The 24710-nt window shown below is 46.4% G+C and overlaps 1 protein-coding gene across 4 annotated transcripts in view; it reads left to right on the forward strand.

Annotated features, from left to right (window-relative positions):
* NAXD (NAD(P)HX dehydratase) overlaps positions 1-17911 on the forward strand; it is a 56643-nt gene extending 38732 nt beyond the window's left edge. For all 4 annotated transcript variants that reach the window (XM_088458402.1, XM_088458396.1, XM_088458411.1 and 1 more), the window contains 6 exons: positions 4081-4189; positions 11701-11751; positions 11831-11935; positions 14551-14671; positions 16084-16204; positions 17515-17911. In XM_088458402.1, coding sequence (XP_088314528.1) covers positions 4081-4189; positions 11701-11751; positions 11831-11935; positions 14551-14671; positions 16084-16204; positions 17515-17665 — 658 coding nt within the window. In that variant the 3' untranslated portion in view covers positions 17666-17911. The remainder of the gene's footprint in view (positions 1-4080; positions 4190-11700; positions 11752-11830; positions 11936-14550; positions 14672-16083; positions 16205-17514) is intronic.
* The last annotated feature ends 6799 nt before the right edge of the window (positions 17912-24710 follow it).

Genomic DNA, 24710 nt, shown 5'->3' on the forward strand with positions numbered 1-24710 from the left:
TCTTGTCCGTAGTGCCACATTGCCGATGCCATCCATGTCCTCCCTTAAGGATGCTACGGACCGCAAGGTAGAAATCTGCCTGAAGTCCGCTTATTCCCTTGCAGGGGGGGCAGCACGGCCGGCTATGGCCATTTGCTGGGTTGCCACAGCGATGGAGCGCTGGGCGGATTCATTAGAGGCTTCTTTTGAATCCGACTGTCCGGCCGAACAGGCGGAGTTGATTGGCAATCTCCGTGATTCGGCCACCTACATCAACGAGGCGGCTCTAGACATTAGTACTCTGGTGTCTAGAATTTCTTCAGCAGCGGTAGCTGCTCGTCGCACCTTGTGGCTGCGATCCTGGAAGGCGGACGCAGATTCCAAGAAAGGTCTGGAAGCATTGCCGTTTACCGGAGAAGTTCTCTTCGGTCCGGATCTGGATAAGATTGTGGCCACGCTGGCGGCAGCCAAATCTGCTTGTCTCCCGTCGGCCGCTGCTCCTTCTGGTTCTGGACCATCGTCCTTTCAGTCATCTAGGGCCCAGGGCAGGCCCAAACCACAGTCGTTTCCTCGATAGGCTGGCCCTAAGAAATCGGTCAAGCCCCGGAAACAGGCATGGAGTACCAGACGTCCGGCCCCCAAGCCAGATGACAAGCCTGTGGCCTGACGGTCCGGGCCTCCCTTTGGGGGATCCCAGGGTGGGAGGCCGCCTGCTGCAGTTCTCCCGGTGTTGGTCGTTCACTACGACAGACACTTGGGTTCTGGAGGTGGTCTCCCACGGGTACGCCCTCTCCTTCCGGCACAGACCCCCCGGCTCGATTCTTCACCACGGGTCTACCATCAGACCGGAACAAGGCTACGGAGCTGCGGAAGGTATTGCACACTATGCTCCAGGCTGGAGTTATAGTGCCTGTTCCATTCTCCCAGAGGGGCCAGGGTTTCTATTCAAATCTATTTTTGGTACAGAAACCCAATGGGTCATATCGTCCGATTCTCAACCTCAAAGCACTCAACAAGTCTTTGCGGGTCCCGAAGTTTCGGATGGAGACCCTACGGTCCATCATTCTGGCGCTGGAACCTGGGGACTACATAGTGTCATTGGACATACAGGACGCTTACCTGCATGTCCCTATTCTTTTGCGCCATCAAGAGTTCCTTCGGTTTGCAATCCGCAGCGACCACTTCCAGTTTCGGGCGTTACCTTTTGGCCTGGCGACAGCACCACGTGTTTTCACCAAGGTGATGGCGGTCATGGCGGCTTCTCTGCGGCTGCAAGGAGTCCGCATGTTGCCGTACTTGGACGACCTGTTATTGGTGGCAGGATCTCCAGAGCTCCTGTTACACCACTTGGACCTGACCATTGCACTGCTGCAACGGCACGGCTGGCTAATCAACTGGCAGAAGTCCACTCTAATCCCGTCTCGGAGGATTCTGCATCTTGGAGCCTTATTGGACTCGGGACAGCAAAGGATCTTCGTGACGGAGGACAAGATCTCTGCTTTACAGTCAAGGGTGCGCAGTTGTCTGCACAGCCGCCGGGTGTCCTTACACTCGGCGATGAGGTTACTGGGCTGCATGGTGTCGGTGTTCGACATGGTGGAATACGCCCAGTTTCACTCCAGACCTCTGCAGCACCTGATCCTGTCCAAGTGGAACGGGCTGCCTCAGTCTCTGAAGTTCCTGACGATTGTGCTCACCCCGGAGGTTCGCCTGTCACTTGCGTGGTGGTTAAAGACGACCCACCTCAACAAGGGACGTCCGTTCTGGGTTCCAAATTGGGTCCTGTTGACAACGGACGCCAGTCTTCGGGGCTGGGGAGCAGTTTCGGGTCCACACTTGTTCCAGGGCAGGTGGACGCCGACAGAAGCGGAGCTTCCAATAAATATCTTGTAACTCCATGCGGTCTTCAGTGCTCTTCTGCAGGCACAGCGGTTTCTAGGAGGGTCACCCGGTGCAGGTCCAGTCGGACAACGCTACCACCGTGGCCTACATAAACAGGCAAGGAGGAACTCGCAGTCGGGCAGCTCTCGTAGAGGTCTCTCGGATCCTGGTTTGGGCGGAGCGCAATCTTCCGGCCATATCAGCGGTCTTCATCCCAGGAGTGCTAAATTGGGAGGCGGACTTTCTAAGTCGCCAGGACGTTCATCCAGGGGAATGGTCCCTGCACCCGGACGTTTTTCAACTACTGGTGGACAGGTGGGGTCTTCCAGAAATCGACCTCATGGCGTCCCGGCACAACAACAAGTTGCCGGTGTACGGGTCTCGCACAAGAGTCGAAGGGGCGTCTCTGGTGGATGCTCTGTCCGTCCGGTGGACGTTCCGGTTCGCATACCTGATCCCTCCGGTCTCCCTTCTTCCACGGGTAATCCGGAAATTCAAACAGGAAGGAGGGACGCTCCTGTTGATAGCTCCCGCGTGGCCCAGACGGCACTGGTTCTCAGACCTTCAGGGTCTGTCCGTGGACAGTCCTCTGCGGTTGCCGCTACGACCGGACCTTCTGTCTCAGGGTCCTTGCCTTCACCCGGACCTGACTCGGCTGTCTTTGACGGCGTGGCTGTTGAGACGGCCATGCTGAGGTCCCGGGGGTTTTCCAGCTCTGTGGTGCGTACCATGTTACGAGCTCGGAAACCGTCTTCCGCGAGGATATACCATCGCGTGTGGCATACGTTCTTCCAGTGGTGTCGACCGAGAGGTTATGCACCGCGGGAGTTTCGTCTGTCTCGGATTCTCGTCTTCCTGCAAGCGGGACTAGATCATGGGCTTCGCCTTGCTTCTTTGAAGGTACAGGTTTCGGCCCTATCTGTCTGGTTTCACCGTAGGATTGCTACAATCCCGGATGTGCGCACCTTTATGCAGGGTGTTCTCCGCATTCAGCCGTCCTTTGTTCCACCTGTGGCGCCTTGGGATTTGGCTGTGGTCCTGAGGGCTCTCCAAGGACCGCCGTTTGAACCACTGGGCTCAGTGGATATTAAATGGCTAACAGCTAAGACTGTTTTCCTTCTGGCCATTGCTTCGGCCAGACGTGTTTCTGAGTTAGGGGCTCTTTCTTGTAGACCCCCTTTCTTGGTTTTTCATGGGAACAGGGCAGTGCTCCGCACTCGGCCCGAGTTTCTTCCCAAAGTTGTTTCCCAGTTTCATATTAACGAGGAAATCGTTGTTCCGGCCTTTAACTCACCGGGTCTTTCCGTGGGTGAGGCCTCTTTGGATGTTGTGCGGGCCTTAAGGACTTATGTTGACCGCACTTCTTCGTTTAGGAAGTCGGACGCTTTGTTTGTCCTCTATGGCTTCCGTAAAAAGGGTTGGCCTGCTTCAAAGCAAACTTTGGCAGCCTGGATCCGTATGGCTATTTCTGAAGCTTATCTTCATGAAGGCCTACCGGTCCCTCCTTCTCTGAAGGCTCATTCCACTAGGTCTGTGGGTCCTTCGTGGGCAGCTCGACGTGGTGCCTCAGCAGTTCAGATCTGCAAGGCTGCTACGTGGTCTTCTGTCCATACCTTCGTGAGGTATTACAGGTTTGACACCTTCGCCTCTCAGGATGCTTCCTTCGGGCGGCGGATTCTCCTTTCTGCACAGGAGCGTCCCCACCCTTAAAGGATACTGCTTTGGGACATCCCCAAGGTATCCTGTGGATACCCTATGGACCCTGAAGTAGAAAATATGAGATATGGTAAGAACTTACCCTTGTTATCTCTATTTCTACGAAGTCCATAGGGTTCCACAGGACTCCCGCCCTGTCGCACCTGTGCTGCAGATGGGCTTTGCTCTGGTCACCGGTTTTCCGTCTCCCTCTGGTGAGAATGTGATTCTTGTATGTTCCAGACTGTCTTCTCTCTCTTTTTTGCTCCTGCTCCGGCCTATGGCTTGGTAACTAACTGAGGTGCCTTGGCCCGGGGGCGGGGTATAGGAGGGGGACCTAGTGCATCCTGGGAGGCTGAAAGCTTAACTCTTTGGTGTCCTGCGACTGACGTCACACCTATACCCCAAGGTATCCTGTGGAACCCTATGGACTTCGTAGAAATAGAGATAACAAGGGTAAGTTCTTACCATATCTCATATTTTTTTTTTACCGCTACTTCTGAGTGATCTTTTATATTTACACAGGGACCATCCCAATGCTTTACAGGAGATTGAGAAATGGCTCCCAAGACTGCATACCCTTGTAATAGGACCAGGGTTGGGAAGAGACATTTCCATACTGGAAACAGCAAAGGTAATGGTACTTAATTGGAGAAAAAAAACCTTTGCTGTCAAATTAGATACTTTATTAATTTTATATAACACTATTAGAAGCAATGGCTGTATAGTGAGCTGATTAAACAGTCACATAGTATAGCTGCACAGGCGCAGCCATTCATGAACACTACTGGGCTAAAGCAGCTGCTTGGAGTACACATTAACGCAAGAATATTATCTGATTGGTTCTCTAACTTCACATGTCTTTAATGTATTGTTTTGTAGTTGCCCTCTTGTAACTTTTAATTATTTTTGGCTTCCTTCCACAGCTAGACTTTACATCATACAGGCAGATTCTTTTCTCAAGGACTTCAATTGGCAGCTTATTTAACATGTTTCAATATGCTGCATACAATGATTAAGGAATGTCTTTTCCTTAATCTTCAATAATTAGCAAAAAGCTTCTGCTGCCATGTTATTATGGGAGGTAGGCTCTCCCCTGGCAGCTCCTCCCCTGACGCAGATCCTTCAAAAGTTTTCTTGCGTCTGAGTCGCTCCTCCTAGACTGTCACAGTCCAATATCTGTGCTCTGCTGAAGCGATTTGGTCTCAGGAGGTTTTGGGTCAGTCTCCCTGTATACCTATCCCTCGGGTCAGATATATGGTGCTCTATATCCTACAAAGCCTCGTGTTTGGGTAGTTGATTCAGAGTGTATTGCAACTGTACTATATATATTGTATGTGACGGTTTGCTAGCTGCTGCATTAATACTGCCTTTTATTTCTTACTGTCAGTTATAACTATTACTGTTACTCCTCATCCCTCTTGTACAGGTGGGTGGGGTTTTCTTCTCTGTACCTCACATTTACTAGTATTTGTGAAGGCTGTCACATTGCATTGCATTTGTTAATTTTATTATTGAATATATCTAAAGCTAAACGGAAACAGGAGGTGGAGGCCCCTGTGCTGGTTTCATGTAAATCTTGTTTGGCGGACTTGTCCCCTCAGGACTTTATAACAGACAGCACACAAACCATCCTGTATAAAGAACCACCTCCCCAGTCCAGTTTACCAGCCCCTGTACAGGAGCAATCTTGGGTGTCCTCCTTGTCTCAGGTAATGAAGCAGTTAGTGGATCGTATGGCTACTCCCACACTGCCTCCTTGTATAGGATACCCACAGCATGCTATGTTTGCCCCCTTCCTGGATGGATGTTTATGCCCACTCAAGTCAGAGTATGGCTCAATGGGCTGTTGTCAGTAGACCGGTAGTCACTAAGGCGCCTAAGCGGAAGTTATCTTTCTATCAGTCTGCTCAGCATGTAGATTCAGGCGCATTAACGGAGGAATCAGATGATGTGCAGGGTTCTTCTTCAGGGTCTAGCTCGGGAGAGGAGGACCATCCTTCTACAGTGGATGTGTCTGCTTTGGTGAGGTCTGTAAAATCAATCCTAAATATACATGATGATGAACCGGCTCCTAGAAAGAAGGCTCCAGTGTTTAAACACCAGAAGGTGGTAAAAACTGAGGCCCTGATTCAGAGCCGGATGCTCTGACAGAGCGCTCGCTCTGAATCAGGGCCGTCCTTCTGAATTTTAGAGCGGCCTCTTGGCCGCTCGCATAGCTGTGGGTGACCACCCACAGCTATAGCGAGCGGCCAGGAAGATGGACGCGATGGTCAAGACCATCGCGACCATCGGACTTGCGACGAGACCCTTGTGGTAGGGTCTCGTCTGCCGCAAGCCCTGGAGTGCTTTTGGCTCTATCAGAGCCGAGTGCACTCCCACTGACATCACTTGTGATGTTAGTGGGGCTGGCCCCAGACGGTAGGCGTTCCCATGGGAACGCCTCCATCTGGGCAGCCACGCCCACCAAAGGGGGCGTGCTGTCACTCACCATCAACAGCACACCCCCTTTGTAGCGAGACCCGTCGCTATTCGGGCCTCGCGCATGCGCACGAAGGAGCCGCCTCCGTCGTGCGCATGCCCAACATCGACCCGCTTGCGAGCGCTCAGCGCTCACGAGTGGGTCTGAATTAGGCCCTGAGTTCCCTAAATCTGAACAGCTCACTGAACTTACGGAAGAGGCATGGAGTAACCCGGATAAACTGTTTTATGTTCCGAAAAGATTAGTACATTCAGAAGCTGGGAAGGATACATCGATACTAAGTGGGAAATCCCTCCTACTGTGGATGTTTATGTGACACACTTAATCAGGAATGCTACGTTGCATATTCTGTGAGCATCTTCTGGTAAAGATCCTACAGATAGGAAAATTTAAACATGTCTTAAGGCAATATTTTCATCATCTTGAGCTGTTACTCTACCAGCTGGGGCTTGGTTAGTCAAGGCTGTTGAAGAATGGACGTGGCATGCTGGACTTCTAGCTTCTAAAGCATCGGCAGCCTCAGTGGTGGCTCGTAGAGTCTTTTGGTTAAGGTCCTGGAAAGCAGATCCAAAGAAGGCTCTGGAATCCTTATCTTTTTTTGGGGAATATACTTCTTGAAGCAGATTTAGATAAGATAATAGCAACTCTAGCAGCTTCAAAATCTGCAGGTCTGCCATCAACAGCTACATTAAAGTCTAGGCAGTTTTCTTTTCGGTCCTCAGGGACGAGCAGAAGAACAGTCTTCCTCCAGACCGTCGAGTTTTTGCAGGACAACCAAGCTAAAAATTAAGAGGTCTGGGCCGGCCAGACGTCCAGCTTCTCAGCCGGACGACAAACCCTCGGCCTTATGGGCTGGGCCTCCTCCTGGGGGAGGCAGACTTCTTCAGTTTGCGGATTACTGGCATCAAACAACAACAGATGCCTGGGTCGGAGAAGTGGTCTCTCAGGGGTCTGCACTCACTTTCTGGAGGTATCCTCCCCAGAAGTTTTTTTACACAAATCCCCTATCAGATGCGATCAAGGCCTTGGCCCTTCAGGAGGCCATTTACTCCCTGCTGCAGGCAGGGGTTGATAATCCTGGTTCCTGTGTTTCAGCAAGGAAGGGTTTATTATTTTAATCTATTTTTGGTTCAAAACCGAATGGGTCTCATCGTCCTATACTAAATCTGTAAACCCTGAACAAGTTTATCCATGTACCCAAGTTCTGTATGGAAACTCTTTGGTCAAATATTTTGACAATGGAGCCTGGGGATTTTATGGTTTCCCAGGACATTCAGGATGCGTATCTGCATGTGTCTATTAAGCCATCCCTTCAACAATTTCTACGATTTGCTGTCCTGCAAAAACTTTACCAATTTCAGGCACTACCCTTAGGTCTATCAACGGCCCCTCGGGTCTTCACCAAAATAATGATTGTTATGACGGTCTACCTCAGGCGTCAGGGAATCGGCATACTACCATATCTGGACAACCTTCTGATATTGGCACAGTCTCCAGCTGTTTTACACTACCATCTCCAACTGGCCATTGCCTGCCTACAGAAGCACTGCTGGATCATCAATTGGAAGAAATCCTCTCTCTCACCAACACAGCAGATGGTACATCTGGGAGCACTTCTGGACTCTCAGGCACAAAGGGTGTTCCTGCCAGAGGACATGATTGCGGCCCTCTCATTGCGAGTACGCAAATTGCCACGCAAGCGAAGGGTATCCATTCTATCAGCAATGCAGATCCTGGGGTCAATGGTATCCACCTTCGACATGGTGGGGCATGCTCAGTTCCATTCCAGGCCTCTGTAAAAATGGATTCTCTCCAGGTGGAACGGACAGTTTCATCTAATAAGGTCCCAGAGGATCCTTCTCACTCCAGAGGTTCGTCTCTCTTTCTCGTGGTGGCTACAAAAGGATCATCTGGACAAGTGTCGCCCATTCTGGATTCCAAATTGGGTGCTTCTCACCACGGATGCCAGTCTTCACGGATGGGGGCTAGGAAAGTCTTCTGCCCATAAACATTCTGGACAATTCGAGAAGTATACAAAGCAGTATATGGCACAGGACCTGCTTCGGGGCATGAAGGAAGGTCCAGATTCAGTCCGACAACGTGACCACAGTAGCCTCTCTCAATCATCAGGGAGGCACGCGAAGTCATGCAGCCATGAGCGAAGTGACAAACATTCTGATTTGGGCAGAACGTCATCTTCCATCTATCTCTGCAATATTCATCCCTGGTGTCCTCAATTGGGAAACTGACTTACTAAGTCGTCAAGCATACATGCCAGAGAGTGGTCTCTCCACCCGGGGGGGGGGGTTTCAACTCCTGGTGAACAAATGGGACATACCAAACATAGACCTCATGGCATCACGTCACAACCACAAGGTCCCCAGGTACGGGTCCAGGACCAGAGACCCCTCAGCAGCCTTTGTGGATGCACTGGCAGTAAGATGGTACTTCAAGCTGGCGTATCTCTTTCCTCTGATTTCCCTCCTCCCAAGGGTCCTCAGGAAATTCAAGCAGGAAGGCGGAATACTAGTGGCTCCGGCTTGACACAGACGTCATTGGTTCACCAACATACGGTATTTATCCATTGATAGTCCTGATCCTCTTCCTCTATGGCCGGATCTGTTAGCACAAGGTCCCTGCCGACATCCGGACTTACCTCATCTCTCTCTTACCCCTTTCACACATACTGAGATTCCCGGGATTTTGGCCTACCTCAGCCAAAATTCCCGGGTCTCATGTCTGTGTGAAAGGTACCTATGGTGAACACGTTCCCGGGTAGCCGCCCCTACAATCGACCAGGGTATTTCTTAAGTCCCGGGAAGACTACTCTGCTCTAGCGTGAATGGTGCAACCCGGGGATTTTACTCCCGGGCTGCACCAGGCAGTTTCTGATTGGCCCTGGCTCCGACTGAGCCACCGGGGAGGCGGCACCAGCGGCGGTAACAGCGCCCGCACCCCTTCCCATACTCAGCGCTGGCAGCACTGAGAGCAGTGGCCCCCCTGTACCTGTAATTACCGGCGTTAGCTGCGCCGCCGGTAAAAGCGCCCGCACCTCCCCCCCTTCCCATACTCAGCGCCGGTAGCACTGAGATCAGCGGCTCCTCTGTCCTCAGCCCCAGTGTGTGAAGTTTCCGGCTGTCACCAGGCAGAAGTGGAGGGAGAGATTACAGCCTCCCCGTATTCTCACTGGTGCACGGAGCTGCGCTGGGAAACTACAGGTACAGTGTCCCTCTGTCACTTTCCCCCTCTTTTCCCTCTGTCGCTTTCCCCCTCTTTTCCCTCTGTCGCTTTCCCCCCCCTGTCGCTTTCCCCCCCTGTCCCTCTGTCGCTGTCCCCCCCCTGTCCCTCTGTCGCTTTCCCCCCCTGTCCCTCTGTCGCTTTCCCCCCCTGTCCCTCTGTCGCTTTCCCCCCCTGTCCCTCTGTCGCTTTCCCCCCCTGTCCCTCTGTGCCTTACCGTCCACTTTAATAAAACTGTCTAAAACTCTCAAAAACCCTGCTCTTGTCTGAAAGGGGTCTACCCGGGAATTTCCCGGGTAGACAGTGTAGTGTGAAAGGGGGGTCTAGACCAAATACCCGTGATTTTTCATAGGAGAAATTCCCGGGTCTGAGCAGGAAATTTCCCGGGTTCTATGTCTGAAAGGGGTATCTGATGGCGTGGCTCTACAATCTTCCATCTTAAGAGCCAAAGGTTTCTCCAGCTCTGTGATTCAAACGATGTTTAGGGCACGAAAGTCTTCCTCTGCCCGCATCTATTACAGAGTTTGGCATTCTTTTGGTCATGGTGTTCCCACAGAAAGTATGACCCTAAGGTGTTTAGGGTTTCCCGGGTACTGAGTTTTCTCCAGGCTGGGTTAAGACCTTGATCTCCACCTGTCCACCCTGAGAGTGCAGGTTTCTGCACTGTCAGTATGGTTCCAGAGAAAGATTACTACTTTGACGGATGTTAGAATTTTTTTTTTTTTTTTCAGGGGATCCTCAGAGTTCAGCCACCCTTAGTAGGGTAGCACCATGGGATTTGTCTTTGGTTCTCAAAGAGCTACAATCTCCTCCATTTGAACCTCTGGACTCTGTTGATTTGAAATGGTTGACAGCGAAGACACTTTTTCTCCTCACTATCTATTCGGCACGCAGAGTTTCTGATTTGGCAGCACTTTCTTGTCGCTCCCCATTTTTTGATTTTTCACTGTTGTCCGTACAAGAGAGGGTTACCTTCCTTCCATTTTCATGTGAATGAAGAGATTGTGGTTCCAAACTTTCAGACCTTTCTGCAAATGAACCCTCCACGGTGTGGTTCATGTTCTCCATATAAATGTGGAGCGTACAAACTGTGTGAAAACCATATAGCACAAAAAGAGCATCTGATTTTCTAAAACGAGGATGGCCAGCTAACAGACAGACTCTGGCTCGATGGTTACATATGACTTTCTCAGGTGTACACACAGTCTTATCTCCCTGTCCCAAACACAGCGACCATCATGGGCGTTTAGTCGTGGTGCCTCTGCTGAACAATTGTGCAAGGCAGCCACATGGTCTTCTGTACACTTCTTAGGTTTTAGGCATTTGATACTTTTGCCTCTCAGGATGCTTCTTTTGGCGAAAAGTTCTATCTGCTCAGGATCATCCCCCATCCTTAGGGGAACTGCTTTAGGATATCCCCATTGGATCCCTATGGACCCTGGAAAATAATCTAATACCACTTTCAGACAGAAAAATCCCTAAAACCTGGGATTTTCCCATATCTTTCAACCCGGGAAGGACCCGGGAATTTGCTCCTAACCCCCTTTCACACAGCACATAATTCCCGGGAAATTCCCCAGTCGACCCCTTTCACACAGAACACAGATTATCCCGGCAATATACAGTGTGTCGTAATAAATGGACTGCTTTACGGCACACAGAGATGAGGTCATGAAAAGTGCAGCCCATGCACCGCCATCTCAGCCAATAAGCGCTGCTTACTATGCCCAGAGTAGAAATACCCGGGTCGGCACCTTTCAGACAGCCGCCAACCCGTGTAAGACCCGGGAAAAACCCAGGTAAATACCTGGGTCGAAGTATCGGGAATTAGGTCCCGTGTTGACCCTTTCAGACAGAAAAAAAACCCGGGTCGACCCGGCTAGAGCTGGAAAATTACCGGGTTCTTTTCTCTGTCTGAAAGGGGTATAAGAGTTATGGTAGACTTACCAATGATAACTTTTTCTTCAAGGTCCACAGGGCACCCACCCTGATGCACCTGGCTTCATTGGGTAAATTTTCTTTCGGGCACGGATTCCCTCATCTTTTCTGAGAGTGTTTCTGGTGTACGATTGTTCTTCCTTCTCCTCTTTCCTTCTTCTGCCTTGAGCTTGTTTACAGAACTGAATGCCTGGGGCGGGGTATATGTGAAGGAGGACCAGAGGCATCCTGGGAGCTGAAAGCTTAACTGTTTGGTGCCTGGGTCACTCCAACCACATTATCCCCATGGTATCCCTGTGGACCTCGAAGAAAAACTTATCAATGGTTAGTCTGCCATACCTCTTATTTTTAGTGTGTTTAAATTAATTTGTATTGAAATTCATTAAATCTTTCGGTGGCATTACCTTAGGTTCAGGTTCATGTTTTCTTTCTTTTGAGTAATAGTTTGTGTAACTACAGTAGTTTTAACATTTGTGCTTAATTTGCAGGGTATTATTGAAAAAGCCAAGGCGAAAGGCATTCCTCTTGTGATAGATGCAGTAAGTATCACACTTCTGCTACCTGGCAAAATTACGGAGTTTAGCACAATACTAAGCAGAGGTCTGCCTCCCATTTTAGGATGGACTTTGGCTAGTTGCCCAACAACCTTCTATTATTCAAGGCTATCAGAGGGCTGTCCTCACTCCAAATTTTATGGAATTCAGCCGACTGTATGAAGCTATGGTAAGTACATATGTTATCTTTTATTCTTAAAGTCTCTCATACTGTAGATTCTGCAGTATCATACAGGGAATATCCAAGGTTAGTGAAATTAATTATATATATATATATATATATATATATATATATATATATATATTAATTAATGTAAAGTCAGTGTAGGTTGACATACAGTGATGCTTGAAAGTTTGTGAAACCTTCAGAATTTTCTATATTTCTGCTGAAACTTGGCCTAAAACTACCTCAGATTTTCACACAAGTCCTAAAGGGAGATAGAGCCAAATTAGACGTGATCCTCTTTTTATTAAGGAAAATTATCCAATATCACATATCTGTGACTGTCAAAAGTATGTGAACCTTTGCTTTCAGTATCTGGTATGACCCCCTTGTGCAGCAGTAACTACTTCTAAACGTTTCCGGTAACTGTTGATTAGTCGTCAATATCGGCTTGGAGCAATTTTACCCCATTCTGCTGTACAAAACTGCTTCAACTCTGTTATGTTGTTGGGTTTCCTCCCATGAACTGCTTGCTTCAGGTCCTTCCACAACATTTAGATTGGATTAAGGTCAGGACTTTGACTTGGCCATACCAAAACTTCAAAGAATGGTTATAGAAGAATATACCGTATTTAGTCGATTCACTTGTGTGCTTTGGGTCGTTGTCTTGCTGCATGACACAAGTCTTAGAGGTTACCTTGGGTTCCTTTGTGACCTTGCAAATTATTAGACACCTTGCTCTTGGCGTAATGTTTGCTGGTCGATCACTCCTGGGGAGAGTAATAATGGTCTGGAATTTCCTACATTTGTACACAATCTGTCTGACTGCTGATTTGGTGAGGTCCAAACTTTAGAGATGGTTTTGTAACCATTTCCAGCCTGATGAGCAACAACAACTCTTCTTCTGAGGTCCTCAGAAATCTCCTTTGTTCGTGGCATGATACACTTCCACAAACGTGTTGTGAACATCAGACTTTGGGCCTGATTCAGCAAGGAACACAGTTGCTTATACGCACGCAGTCGGTCATATAAATCGCACTGCGCATGCATCGCAGTGCGCGAGCTAGGCGCTGCGTTAGGATTTGCGTATGCAGTAACTAGGCAGACCTATAGCAGAGTGATTGACAGGAAGTGCTGTTTGTGGGTGGTGACTGGGGGGGTGGTCGGGTGAATGCAGGCGTGCCAATATGTTTCATCGCCTTTGCAGGGGCGTGCATAAATTATCCACTGCGATACCAGATGCTGTCTGAGGCGTCATAGCGTGCGCATAAGTAAGCAGTTCTGAGTAAAGACTGGGCTTCTCTAACTGTCTGATGTTATTCGATGTTACCGATTTGTTTCACTATGTTGGCCAAGTCCACGGACGTTAGGGGAAGTGGGCGTCCTTATGTCAGGCTGCGTTCGCAATACAAATGCAAACATTTACATATCACCGCTGATATTAGCAACGCAGTTGCGTGCGTTTAAGAAGAATAGCGATCTGTAGTGATCAGGCCCTTTGATAGATCCCTGTTCTTTTAAAAAGACAGGTTGTCCACTCACATCTGATTGTCTTCCCATAGATTGAAGATACTTAACACTAATTTCACCTTCAAAATATTTGCTAAGCCTAAAGGTTCACATACTTTTGCCACTCGCCGATCTGTGATATTGGATCATTTTCCTCAATGAAAACAAGGAGCGTGTCTAATTTTTTTGTCTCATTTGTTTGATTTGGTTCTCGATCTACTTTTAGGACTTGTGTGAAAATCTGAGGTAGTTTTAGGCCAAGTTTCAGCAGAAATATAGAAAATTCGGAAGGGGTCACAAACTTTAAAACACCACTGTATCTTAAGAACAAAGCAGAGCAATAAACCTTCCAACTAGGTAGAATGTGGACCAGGGGGAGAGTAGGGCAACTCGCTGTCTCTTGATGGGCAAACAGTGGTGGGTCACAAGTAGTGGAATGCAGTGAGCCTGTACACAATGAAGGATGAACACACAGTGTCACTGATAGGGACTAGGAGACAAGACCATAAGTACTGGAAGCAAGGGTATACTTGTCATTGATCAAAATGTTTTTATTTTATGTATAAAACAATTCATATTCTTATTTGCAAATTGGTAGACCTGTAAAATATTTGTTGTACACTGTTCCCTTAAACACCAGCCCCACTACCTGTCATCTGGGTACAGAGTATACAGTACAGCTAAGTATGTAGGTGACTTTACCTCTTTGGGACCCATGCTGTTTTACTTCTAGCATTCTGATTGGACAGGTGCTATACTCCCCCAATATGGGCTCAGCCATATGAAAATGGGAAGGACCCTTCTGCCCCCACTGATACTGTACTAAGAGGTGGAGGCTGTCAGTTCTTTTATAGGTCACCATCTTTATTACACCATTCCAGCTATAATGCCAGGTTTTACACTAATGGTATAATTCATCTATAAAATGCCTCTTGTTAAATATTACAGTTTAATGTAATATAGTATTCTGTGAAATATGCAGAACAGGTAACCATGCTGTAAATAATTATGTAGCTCTTGAAGTACTAACAGTTAATGATCATGAATTAAAAGTTAATGTTAATTAATTTTTATTAAAACTGTGTATTAAGTAAATTTCTTTACCCTTCCAGCTTACTGAGCCAGTGGATAGCAGTGACCAGCATGGAAGTGTACTAAAGCTCAGCCAAGCAATGGGGAACATAACCATTGTTCAGAAAGGGGAGTGGGACCTGATTTCAGATGGGGATAAAGGTTTGTACATCTGTACTTTTGCCACTAACAATATCCACCTTGGTGATATTTAACCATTTAACTGACGTTGTCGCATGGGATGTGAACACAGCCAGCTGGGCTTCAGCTGACAAGGTGCGACCGCACCGCCCGGCTGTGTTTTGGAAGAGGAAATCCGTTGCACACATGTGCATAACGCATCTCCCCTGACTCCTGCGGACCCGGCAATTTCTGACTGGTTTTGCCAAAGAAAATCATCAGTTAAGTGGTTAAAGCAAAAAATTCAAGTATTGTTTCTATGGGTCAGTTTTGTCTGAAAGGGATGAATGTGGATATCTGAAAACTGGTGTACAGGAATATGGGCAGCAACACCTGTATGCCTCACTCATTTCTGTTGTGTTATTTGTGGGTGGTCGGGCCAGTGCAGACAGCAGCAGATAAACATGACTGTTGCCAGAACCAAGGAACATGTGGTGATTGGCTTTTTCCGAATGCTTAGCTAAAGCTGATTGGTGGTTTTCTTTATCACTTGGGCATATATTATGCTTGTGGGGGGTGGGGCAGGGTTAAAGTAAAACTATATTTTGAAACAGATCTTCACACATTCCCCCATATTAGCCATGTATTGAGGATTGTCATCCTGGTGCTGGTTGTGCTAAATACAGGGGACCCCTATGTAATTTGTCCCCTGTATATTCACAACCAGGACCAGCTCTGAAAAGCCCTGGACTGGTTGTGCTTTAGGGAAGGGCCGGCCACGCTGTTGTTAAATATTTTACACTTGTATACCTTTTCTTTTAACCCAGATGTATGGACGGATCTCGCTGATCCGTCCATACATCTGTGTCTTATTGATTTTTTTTTTTTTACACTGATGCTTGCAGCACGGATCTCCCTGATCCGGGCTTGCATCTGTCTGCTATCGCACATGATCTAATGATATGCAAATAGTTAGAACGTGCACGAAAAATCTGATGTCACATTGTACTGTTTTTTTCTCCATATCATGTCCTGGAGTGCTGCGGAGAGTTCAAGAGAAATCGTTTGCAGGTCGTCTAGTGTGTAGGCACCTTTAGTCTTGCACACACCACTACATATGGACACAACAAGGTCTTTCTTCCATACATTTTATATTAGCGCCTTGTGGGCCCTAGCTCCTACTTTCCCCATGCCTAATGCAGACATGTGAGTGGGGTACATACAGTGCACCTGAAGGTACTCTCACTGTTGCATTCTCCGTAATTACTTCTCAGTACTAACATTTGCCTACTTAATAAATTTGAAAGCTAAACAGAGTAGCTGGCATTCATAACTAAGCCGGACCATTGTAATTAGATATGCTTAGTTTGGTAATTATATTACTGATTTCAATGTAATTTATGTGGCTATATGATATCAACTTGCCTGCTAATTCAGTTTCTTTTTTATTGAAGTCTTAGTGTGCACTCATGAAGGAAGCAGCCGGCGATGTGGAGGACAGGGAGATCTCCTGGCTGGCTCCCTGGGGGTCTTGGTACACTGGGCATTTCTTGCTGGGCCAGAAAAGATAAATGGGTATGTTGAAATAAAAATTGTAGCCCGAATGGACTACAGTTTTACTAAAACAATGGTGACCGTAACATATAAGTGTTTCACTGTAAATAACAGCTACAGTATATAATACATGGATGATGTGAATAAGTGACTTTGAACAGAGTGTTTAACTTTGGTGACTAGTGATGTGCCATAGTGATCCTCCATCTTTATTACTGGAGGCAAAGATTGCACTCACTACAATAAACTCAATGCCACTGTGCTCGGCCCCGAGACTTATCAAGGGCAAACTAAACTTTCTCAGATCATAGCCAATAGCTTTTCTTGACAGAAACTACTACTAGTTGTGAAAGGTAGAGGCCAGGCATCTGCAAATAAAGGTTATACCTTCTTTCACTCAAACAGGAGATATGGCCCATTTGTGTTCTGCAGAGTTCAGGTTCATAGATCATATCAGAGATAGGCAATTGGGCTGCACGGTCTGTGGATGGGCAACACTCCTCGTGTCAGGAAAGGAATGCTGCAAAATGGAGTGAAGATAACTAGTGATTAGCACTGACTTCAGGTTCTAAGGGATTGCAGCACCCAAACATGCCAGGAAAATGCTCTCCACAACCCTGAGGCAGGAGTTTATGCACTGCAACCAGACTCTGGGGGACGATTCAATTCAGCGCGATGCTGAATAACCCTGGGAGGGAGCTCCTGGGGCTATTCAATTCACCGCGCTGCTTGGTCGGACTTAAGGATTTCTTCTTGCACCCCCATGCGAGGTGAAATCCAACTAAAGTGCCGGCCGCGCGGCTGTTTTACTGCTTAGCGCGGCGGCGACGACAGACGCGTGGTCAGTACTTTAGTCTGAGAATGCCGGCTCTCGCGATAAACACCCAGGTTAAGTTGCGAGATCTGGCATTCTCCGACTTAACAACTTGCCTACTAAACAAACAGCGCGGTGAATTGAATCTCCCCCTATAGCCTGCTTTTTGTTTTTTCAGTGGTCAATTAGTATGCTTTGATGAAGGAGACTACTTGTTCCAACTGTAGAAAATTCTGTTTATTGATCTGCAGTTGCCTTACTGGAGCATGCACTTTTACCCACTGTTGCCTATACTACAACTCTCTCATGCTGCGCCAGCTTTCTCTGCCAGTCACCTGGGAGTCATATAGCTTCACTAGAACTATGGCATGACAGCTTGTACCTTTTTAGCATCTATTCCGCAATGCCTTTCCATGTTACTATTAGCTACGCTAGCTATGTATTCTACTAGATAATTACAATAATCTGTACAGAAAAGAGACCAGTAGTAACTCACTGTGGTTGTCCTTTATTCCAGTCAAAATCCCTTTGTGGTGGCAGCATTCGGTGCCTGTTCTCTCACAAGACAATGCAATCACCAAGCTTTTCAGAAATACGGACGTTCAATGACTACAGGCGACATGATTTCAGAAGTTGGAACAGCTTTTAATAAGCTCTTTGAAACCTGATACTACTGATATGGTTTAGTGTGAACAATTGACTTTCTTCATAAGATTTACACTAGGATGCACAAGAGACACTTCTAGCTGTGCTGTAGCAGCATGTAAAACATACAAGACAGAAGTGTTCCTTTTTTGTTTGGCTAGAGAAATATCTATTAAAGATTGTAGATACATTTTTTTTTTTTTTTAAATACTGAATTTTGGATCTTGCTCAAACACAATCACAATAAAAGTGCGACTGGACCCCCACAATTTGGGTGAGTGCGGAACTTATTTGGTGACTCACAGACAAGCACTACTGGTTCCCTGTAATCTTCAATATGTACTCCAAGGTGTTCCACTACAGGCCAGATCTAGGAGACCTTTAGAACCTTTCGTGGTACACCCTGGCAAGTGGTTGGGTCACAATATTATCTCAATGTATTTTGCTATTGTTCTGCCACCCATGTTATATGTTGGGCATATTGTTCGGGCCTTATACATTATTCCTAATACATCATTTTCTGTATCAAATTCTACAAATTAAAAAATAACTATAGTTGAATAACTATTAGGAGTCAATCCAATTAGGAACAGAGGTGGCGAATTGCCGTTGCAATGGCATACGCTGGCAAGGTGCGACAATTCGCTTCCCTTGCGGCTCTCTCTCACCCTGGACTCGCACATTTTTGCTCGCAGTCCTATGGGTCTGCAATCAGAAATGTGCAAGTCCTGTTATACCGTAAGTGAGGCATACAGCCGTACTACTCGCGCCACGAGTAATTTGCATTTAATTTGATTGAAGTAGTGTAGTAGATTACCAAGCTTGACGGCTTTATAGCTCTTCCTTACAATGAATCCATTGTTTTCACTGTAAACACTGTGAATGTACACTACTTTTAAAACAATTCCACAAGATCTTTAAATACAAATGTTAAACTATTAGTCAGGTGCTATGAAAGATGATACTAATGTGAAGTGTAGAGTAAGTTTTTAAATCCTATATTAGCATTGCAGGGTATTTATCTCAATAAGAAAAAATATATTTAATCATTACAAAATATTGAAATAAAAGCAGAAATTTGTTTCTACTATATCCAAGGCTCAGGTCTTGGACACTGTACTTTGTTTTTCTTTCCTTTTTCTCTTGTGTTTTTTTTTTTGCTTTTATGTGATAATAATTGGTGCAGTATTTTTAATGGCTTTGGCCATTGCTCTGCTGTTTATAGTGACTTGATTAAGGGCTTGTTCAGAGAATCTGGTAGAGAAAGCTACATCAGGAATTTGGATCCCCAGCATTGCAGACAGCAGATATGTATAAGAACACTGTAGATCCCTGTGCCTGCAGTATTTCCCGTGTCTCCTCCTGGTTGTGGTGTTAGTAAATTCTCTATTACGCTTATCTGAATCAGCCCTTGCATACTGCTGGTTTCTATACCTACATGAAATATAGACCCTCGCTTTACATGAGAAAAGTTGCTACAGAAATATATTACCTTAGGAACAGCACTAACTTATTTTTGATAATCTTAGGAAATGTGTTTTATTTCACTGAATGTTGTCATGAGACCACCCCTACAAGTTATCGGCTGTTGTTATGCTGCCCTGTAAGTATTATACGCTGTAGAATATTCAATGGCTTTAAAATCCCCAGTGAAATGCATAACAGCCTTTTAAAGCAAATTACTGACATGGAAACTATGGAATCTGTATGACATACTGCCGGACCTAAACCCAGCGGATGAAATACCGATGCCGGAAGTTCGGCAGATGAAGATCCCGACGGCGCCTGGTAAGTATCCTAACCCTCCGTTAGGGCAGCCTAACCCTAAACTCCTCCCCGCGGGGTGTCTGACCCCCAACCCCCCCTCCTTCCCCTAGCCTAATCCTATCGCTCCCAGGGGGGTGCCTAACCCCAAGTCCCCCCGTGAGTCCCTAAAACTTTCCCCTCCCTCCCTGCGGCTAACAGGTCCTGACACCCAGCTTACCTACATTTGGTATGCCGGGCGTGGGGCTGATGATAGGCGTCACTATTTAGACGCCTATCATTAGTCCCATGCCGGGATTCACAGTCGGGAAGCCGGCGGTCGGCATTTCGACCACCGGCTTCCTAACTACATACCGGAAACCATGTAACCTAATTTCTAGCTTATAAATTTCTATCCTATTAGAACACATGATAATGTTTTGAGACCAGCTGGATTATAAAAATTGATTGTAATAAACTAATGTAGCACAAAGCTCCAATAATACACAGTCTATTGTGCAAAGGAATACATATTACAGTGTGCAGCTACTTCAATGACACCCGCCTCACAGCATTGGTTCAATGCTGAACATCACATATTGCACTAGGACAGTTCATGTACTGAACTTTAAGATACCATTCATTTGAAAATAATGTTTTTATTCAACAACAGAATTGTACTTTCATGCCTAATACTTTCTTCTACAGTTCTTGCTTGTTATAGATAAGTAATTTAATTTTCTGTGGCTACATCCAAGCTCTGCTAGGTGATCCAAGAACTGTAACACAAACTTCTTGTAACTGTACCCCATTGCTCCACACATACCATACTAACACCTATTACACCAGAATATAATTCCGTACCCATTTGGCAAGTTTTGAGACCACAGGGTAACATTGCCTATCTTTTGAAGTGCTGCTCTTCCCACCCAGTGGTTATGCTTGGGAACCACATATATAGAACACTTTCCAGATAAATTTGTTAGAGCAAGCAGCTCTCCTGTGGAGTAATAGCAGCAAATGTGCAAAACATGAATCCTCTGTGTTATGCAAATTACCAATTAAAGAGAGACATTAGAACAGAGCATTGTGCATTGCCACTAGCATTTAATGACTTGGGTGCAAGAGTGGTATGACCACATTGTCTAAGCAAAAAGACACTGCATCCTCTGCACATGCACAAACACTTAATGCTATTCTAGCTACTGTACTTGAAGCACATAGCAATACATGGTAATCTGACAATCTCATAGTAAAGTCTTCCCCTTCTGGATAGTCCTACATTAAATATTCATATGAATTCAACATGATCATTGCTGTTTTAACTGTGTTTAGTTGTCCCTATACATATTGTTTAAATCCATGCACTGCTTATACTGCCCAAGCAATAGCAGTTATTAGGCACCTAGACACCAGTTGGCTATGGAGTGGAGCCACTATAAGGGTTTGGTTGTAAAACCTGTTTTACCAAAATCTACAAAGCATTGTGCTCTCCCACAACTATTTAATGACTGTGAAGAACTGAAAACTGGGTGTGGCCACACTGTATAGAATATAGAGAAAAATAAAGTGAATACTTAAACGCCTGTATTATTTTGCTTATAACATTGTCATTCCTGTGACACAATGCCAGTAGAAGGATTGAGGAGATCTCTGCTGTGTCCTGAGCATGCTCACCTAGGTCCTGCTGAGACAGGCCTTAATACAGGCAGCATGTTGTTCACCCAAAACACACTGACCGCAGGAGCAACCTTCCCTGACATTAAGTATCATTTGCATTTAACCTATTTAATTCCAACCAAAATGGAATGTTTAGGAGGAAGTAGCCTTCAAAGTATTTTTATTAAACCGCATTTAGTTGACTGAAGTGACATATAGAGCATTTTGTGATCTCATTTATGTCAGTTGTGACTTCAGTAAAAGCTGATCCTGCATGATCTCTGAATTGTGGCACTTCAAAGGATCCAGTCTGTACATTAGATATTTGGCTGCCAGCTGTATGTCTTCTGATAGCGGCTAGTATCATTTTTCTTCTTCAGGGGCCATGGGGATATTATGGTTGGAAGACCAGGCACTACATAGTTAAAGCTTCTGCTCCCAGGATGCCCCGGGTCCTTCTCCATATATTCCCCGCCCCTAGCCATAGGACTTCAGTTGTTCGTTTGGTGCGGCAGGATCAAGACGCACCTTTGTAAAAGGAGGACTGCTCAGAGCAGTCCTAAGCTTTTATGTTATGTTTTTATATTTTATGTTTTTTTGAGTTTGCTTTACCAAGCGTCTTTATTTTGAACATGATAAAGGGAAACAGGAGGGGGAGCAGCCTGTGCTGGTTCCATGTAAGTCATATGCGGCTTTTGTGTCCCCTCAGGACATAAGGAGCTACCTCACCAGTACAGTTTACCTGAGCCATCTTGGGTTTCCTCTTTGTCGCAGATTATGATGAAGTTTTTGGATAGTATGGCTGCTCCTACAATGCCTCCTTGGATCGGGTGTCCACCGTATGCTATGTTTGCACCTCCTATGCAACCTTCATGGAAGGATGTTTATGGCCATTCTAGTCAGAGTATGGCACCACCTAATGTTTATAACAGACCGGTAGTGACCAAAGCGCAAGTTATCTTTTTATCAGTCTGCCCAACATAGATTCAGATGCATCATCAGGGGAATCAGATGATGCACAGGGTTCCTCTCCAGGATCTAGTTCTGGGGAGGAGGATCATCCGTCCACGGTGATGTTTCTTCTTTGGTGAGGGTGGTTAAATCAGTCCTAGATATTCAGGATGATGAACCAGCTCATAGTAAAAAGACACAAATGTTTAATTACCACCAGAAGTTCCCTGTATCTGAACAGCTTACAGAGCTTATCGAGGAGGCATGGGGTAACCCTGATAAACTATTTTATGTGAATAAAAGAACAACATCATTGTATCTATTCCCACCTTCTGTATGTACTAAGTGGGAGTTACCTCCTACTGTGGATGCTCATGTAACACATTTAATCAGAAATGCTCCTTTGCCTATTCCATCAGTTTCTTCACTGAAGGATTCCACAGATAAAAAGATTGAAGCTTGTGTTAAAGCAATATTTTCGTCATCTGGAGCGGTTACTCGTCCAGCTATGGCTGGAGCCTGGGTAGCCAAAGCTGTTGAAGAATGGATAGGGGCATTGGAAGATTTGCTACCAAAGAACAGATTATGAATATCACATACGGAAAGCATCTTCCTATCTGGGAGGGGCTGCAGTGGATGCTGGAATTTTAGCTTCTAGGGCTTTAGCAGCATCCATAGTGGCACGCAGAGCCCTTTGGTTAAGATATTGGATAAAACTGATACAGGATCAAAGAGGGCCCTGGAAGTCTTACCTTTCTATGGAAAGGTACTTTTTGGAGCAGAATTGGATAATATAACCACTACTCTGGCGGCTTCAAAATCTGCAGGTCTGCCATCTAAGTCAAATACTAAATCTAGGCAGGTTTCTTTTCAGTCCTTCCGTCCTCAGGGACGAGTAAAGGAACAGTCTTCCTCTAGGCCAGTGGTTCTCAAACTGTCCTAGGGACCCCACACAGGTCATGTTTTCCAGGTCACCCAGTAGGAACAAAGGTGTATTCATTGCTCACTGACACATTTTATAAGATCCACAGGTGGAACTAATTATTTCACTTGTGATTCTGTGAGGAGACCTGGAAAACATGCACTGTTTGGGGTCCTGAGGACAGAGTTTGAAAACCTGTGCTCTAGGCCAACTAGTGTACACAAGTCTAAGCGACAAACTAAGAGGTCTGGTCCGGTAAAACGTCCAGATTCTAATCCGGACAAGAAGCCCTCAGCCTGATGGAGCGGGCCTCCTCCTGGGGGATCCCAGGGTGGGAGGCAGACTTCTTCAGCTTGCAGATTGTCATCAAACAACTACAGATGCCTGGGTCCGAGAAGTGGTCTCTCTGGTATGCCCTCACTTTCAGGAGACATCCCCACTAGGAGTTTTTTTTTAGCACAGATCCTCCATCAGATGCGGACAAGGCCTTAGCTTTTCAGGGAGCCATTCACTCCCTGCTACAGGCAGGGGTAATAGTCCCAGTTACTGTGTCTCAACAGGGAAGGGTTTATTATTCCAATCTGTTTCTGGTCCAGAAACCGAATGGGTCTGATCACCCTATCCTAAATCTAAAAACCCTCAACAGGTATATCCATGTACGGAAACTCCCTGGTAAATTATTTTGGCAATGGAGCCGGGGGAATACATGGTTTCCCTGGACATTCAGGATGCATATCTGCATGTTCCTATTATACCATCCCACCAACAGTTTGCTGTCCTTCAGCAACATTACCAATTTCAGGCTCTACCCTTTGGCCTATCTACGGCTCCCCGGGTATTTACAAAAATAATGGCAGTCATGAGATGGCCTATCTCGGGTGTCAGAATTCTGACATATCTGGACGACCTATTTATATTGGCGCAGACTCCGGTTATGTTACAAAACCATCTTCAAATGACCATAGCCTGCCTACAAAGGCACGGCTGGATAATCAATTGGAAGAAATCGACACTTTCTCCAACACTCTAGATGGTACATCTGGGAGCGTTTCTGGATTCTCGGGCACAAAGGGTGTTTCTGCCAGAGGACAAGATAGCGGCCCTAACATTGCAGATATGCAAGCGAAGGGTATCCATTCTGTTAGCAATGCAGGTCCTGGTATCAATGATATCCACCTTCGACATGATGGGGTATGCTCCGTTCCATTCCAGGCCTCTACAAAGATTGATTCTCTCCAAGTGGAACGTACAGCATCATCTTATAAGGTCTCAGAGGATCCTTCTCACTCCAGAGGTTCATCACTCCCTCCTGTGGTGGTTGAGAAAAGATCTAAACAAAGGGCGCCAGTTCTGGATTTCAAATTGGGTGCTTCTCACCACGGCTGCCAGCCTTCGCGGATGGTGGGCAGTGACAGGTCTTCGCACCTTTCAGGGAAGATGGACAAATCAAGAAAGTCATCTGCCGATAAACTTTCTGGAGCTGCGAGCAGTATACAGAGCTCTTGTCATGGCACAGGACCTGCTCCCGGACAGGCCGGTCCAGATCCAGTCTGATGTGACCACAGTGGCCCATCTCAATCATCAGGGAGGCACAAGAAGTCATGCAGCCATGAAAGAAGTGACAAAGGTTCTGATTTGGGCAGAACATCATTTTCCAGCCATCTCAGCAATATTCATACCGGGAGTACTCAATTGGGAAGCAGACTTCCTAAGTCTCCAGGACATACACGCCGAAGAGTATTCTCTCCATTTGGGAGTGTTTCAGCTCCTGGTAAACAAATGGGGTCCACCAG

The sequence above is a fragment of the Taudactylus pleione genome, unplaced genomic scaffold (genome assembly GCF_031769625.1).
Source record: "Taudactylus pleione unplaced genomic scaffold, aTauple2 ptg000041l, whole genome shotgun sequence".
NCBI lineage: Eukaryota > Metazoa > Chordata > Amphibia > Anura > Myobatrachidae > Taudactylus > Taudactylus pleione.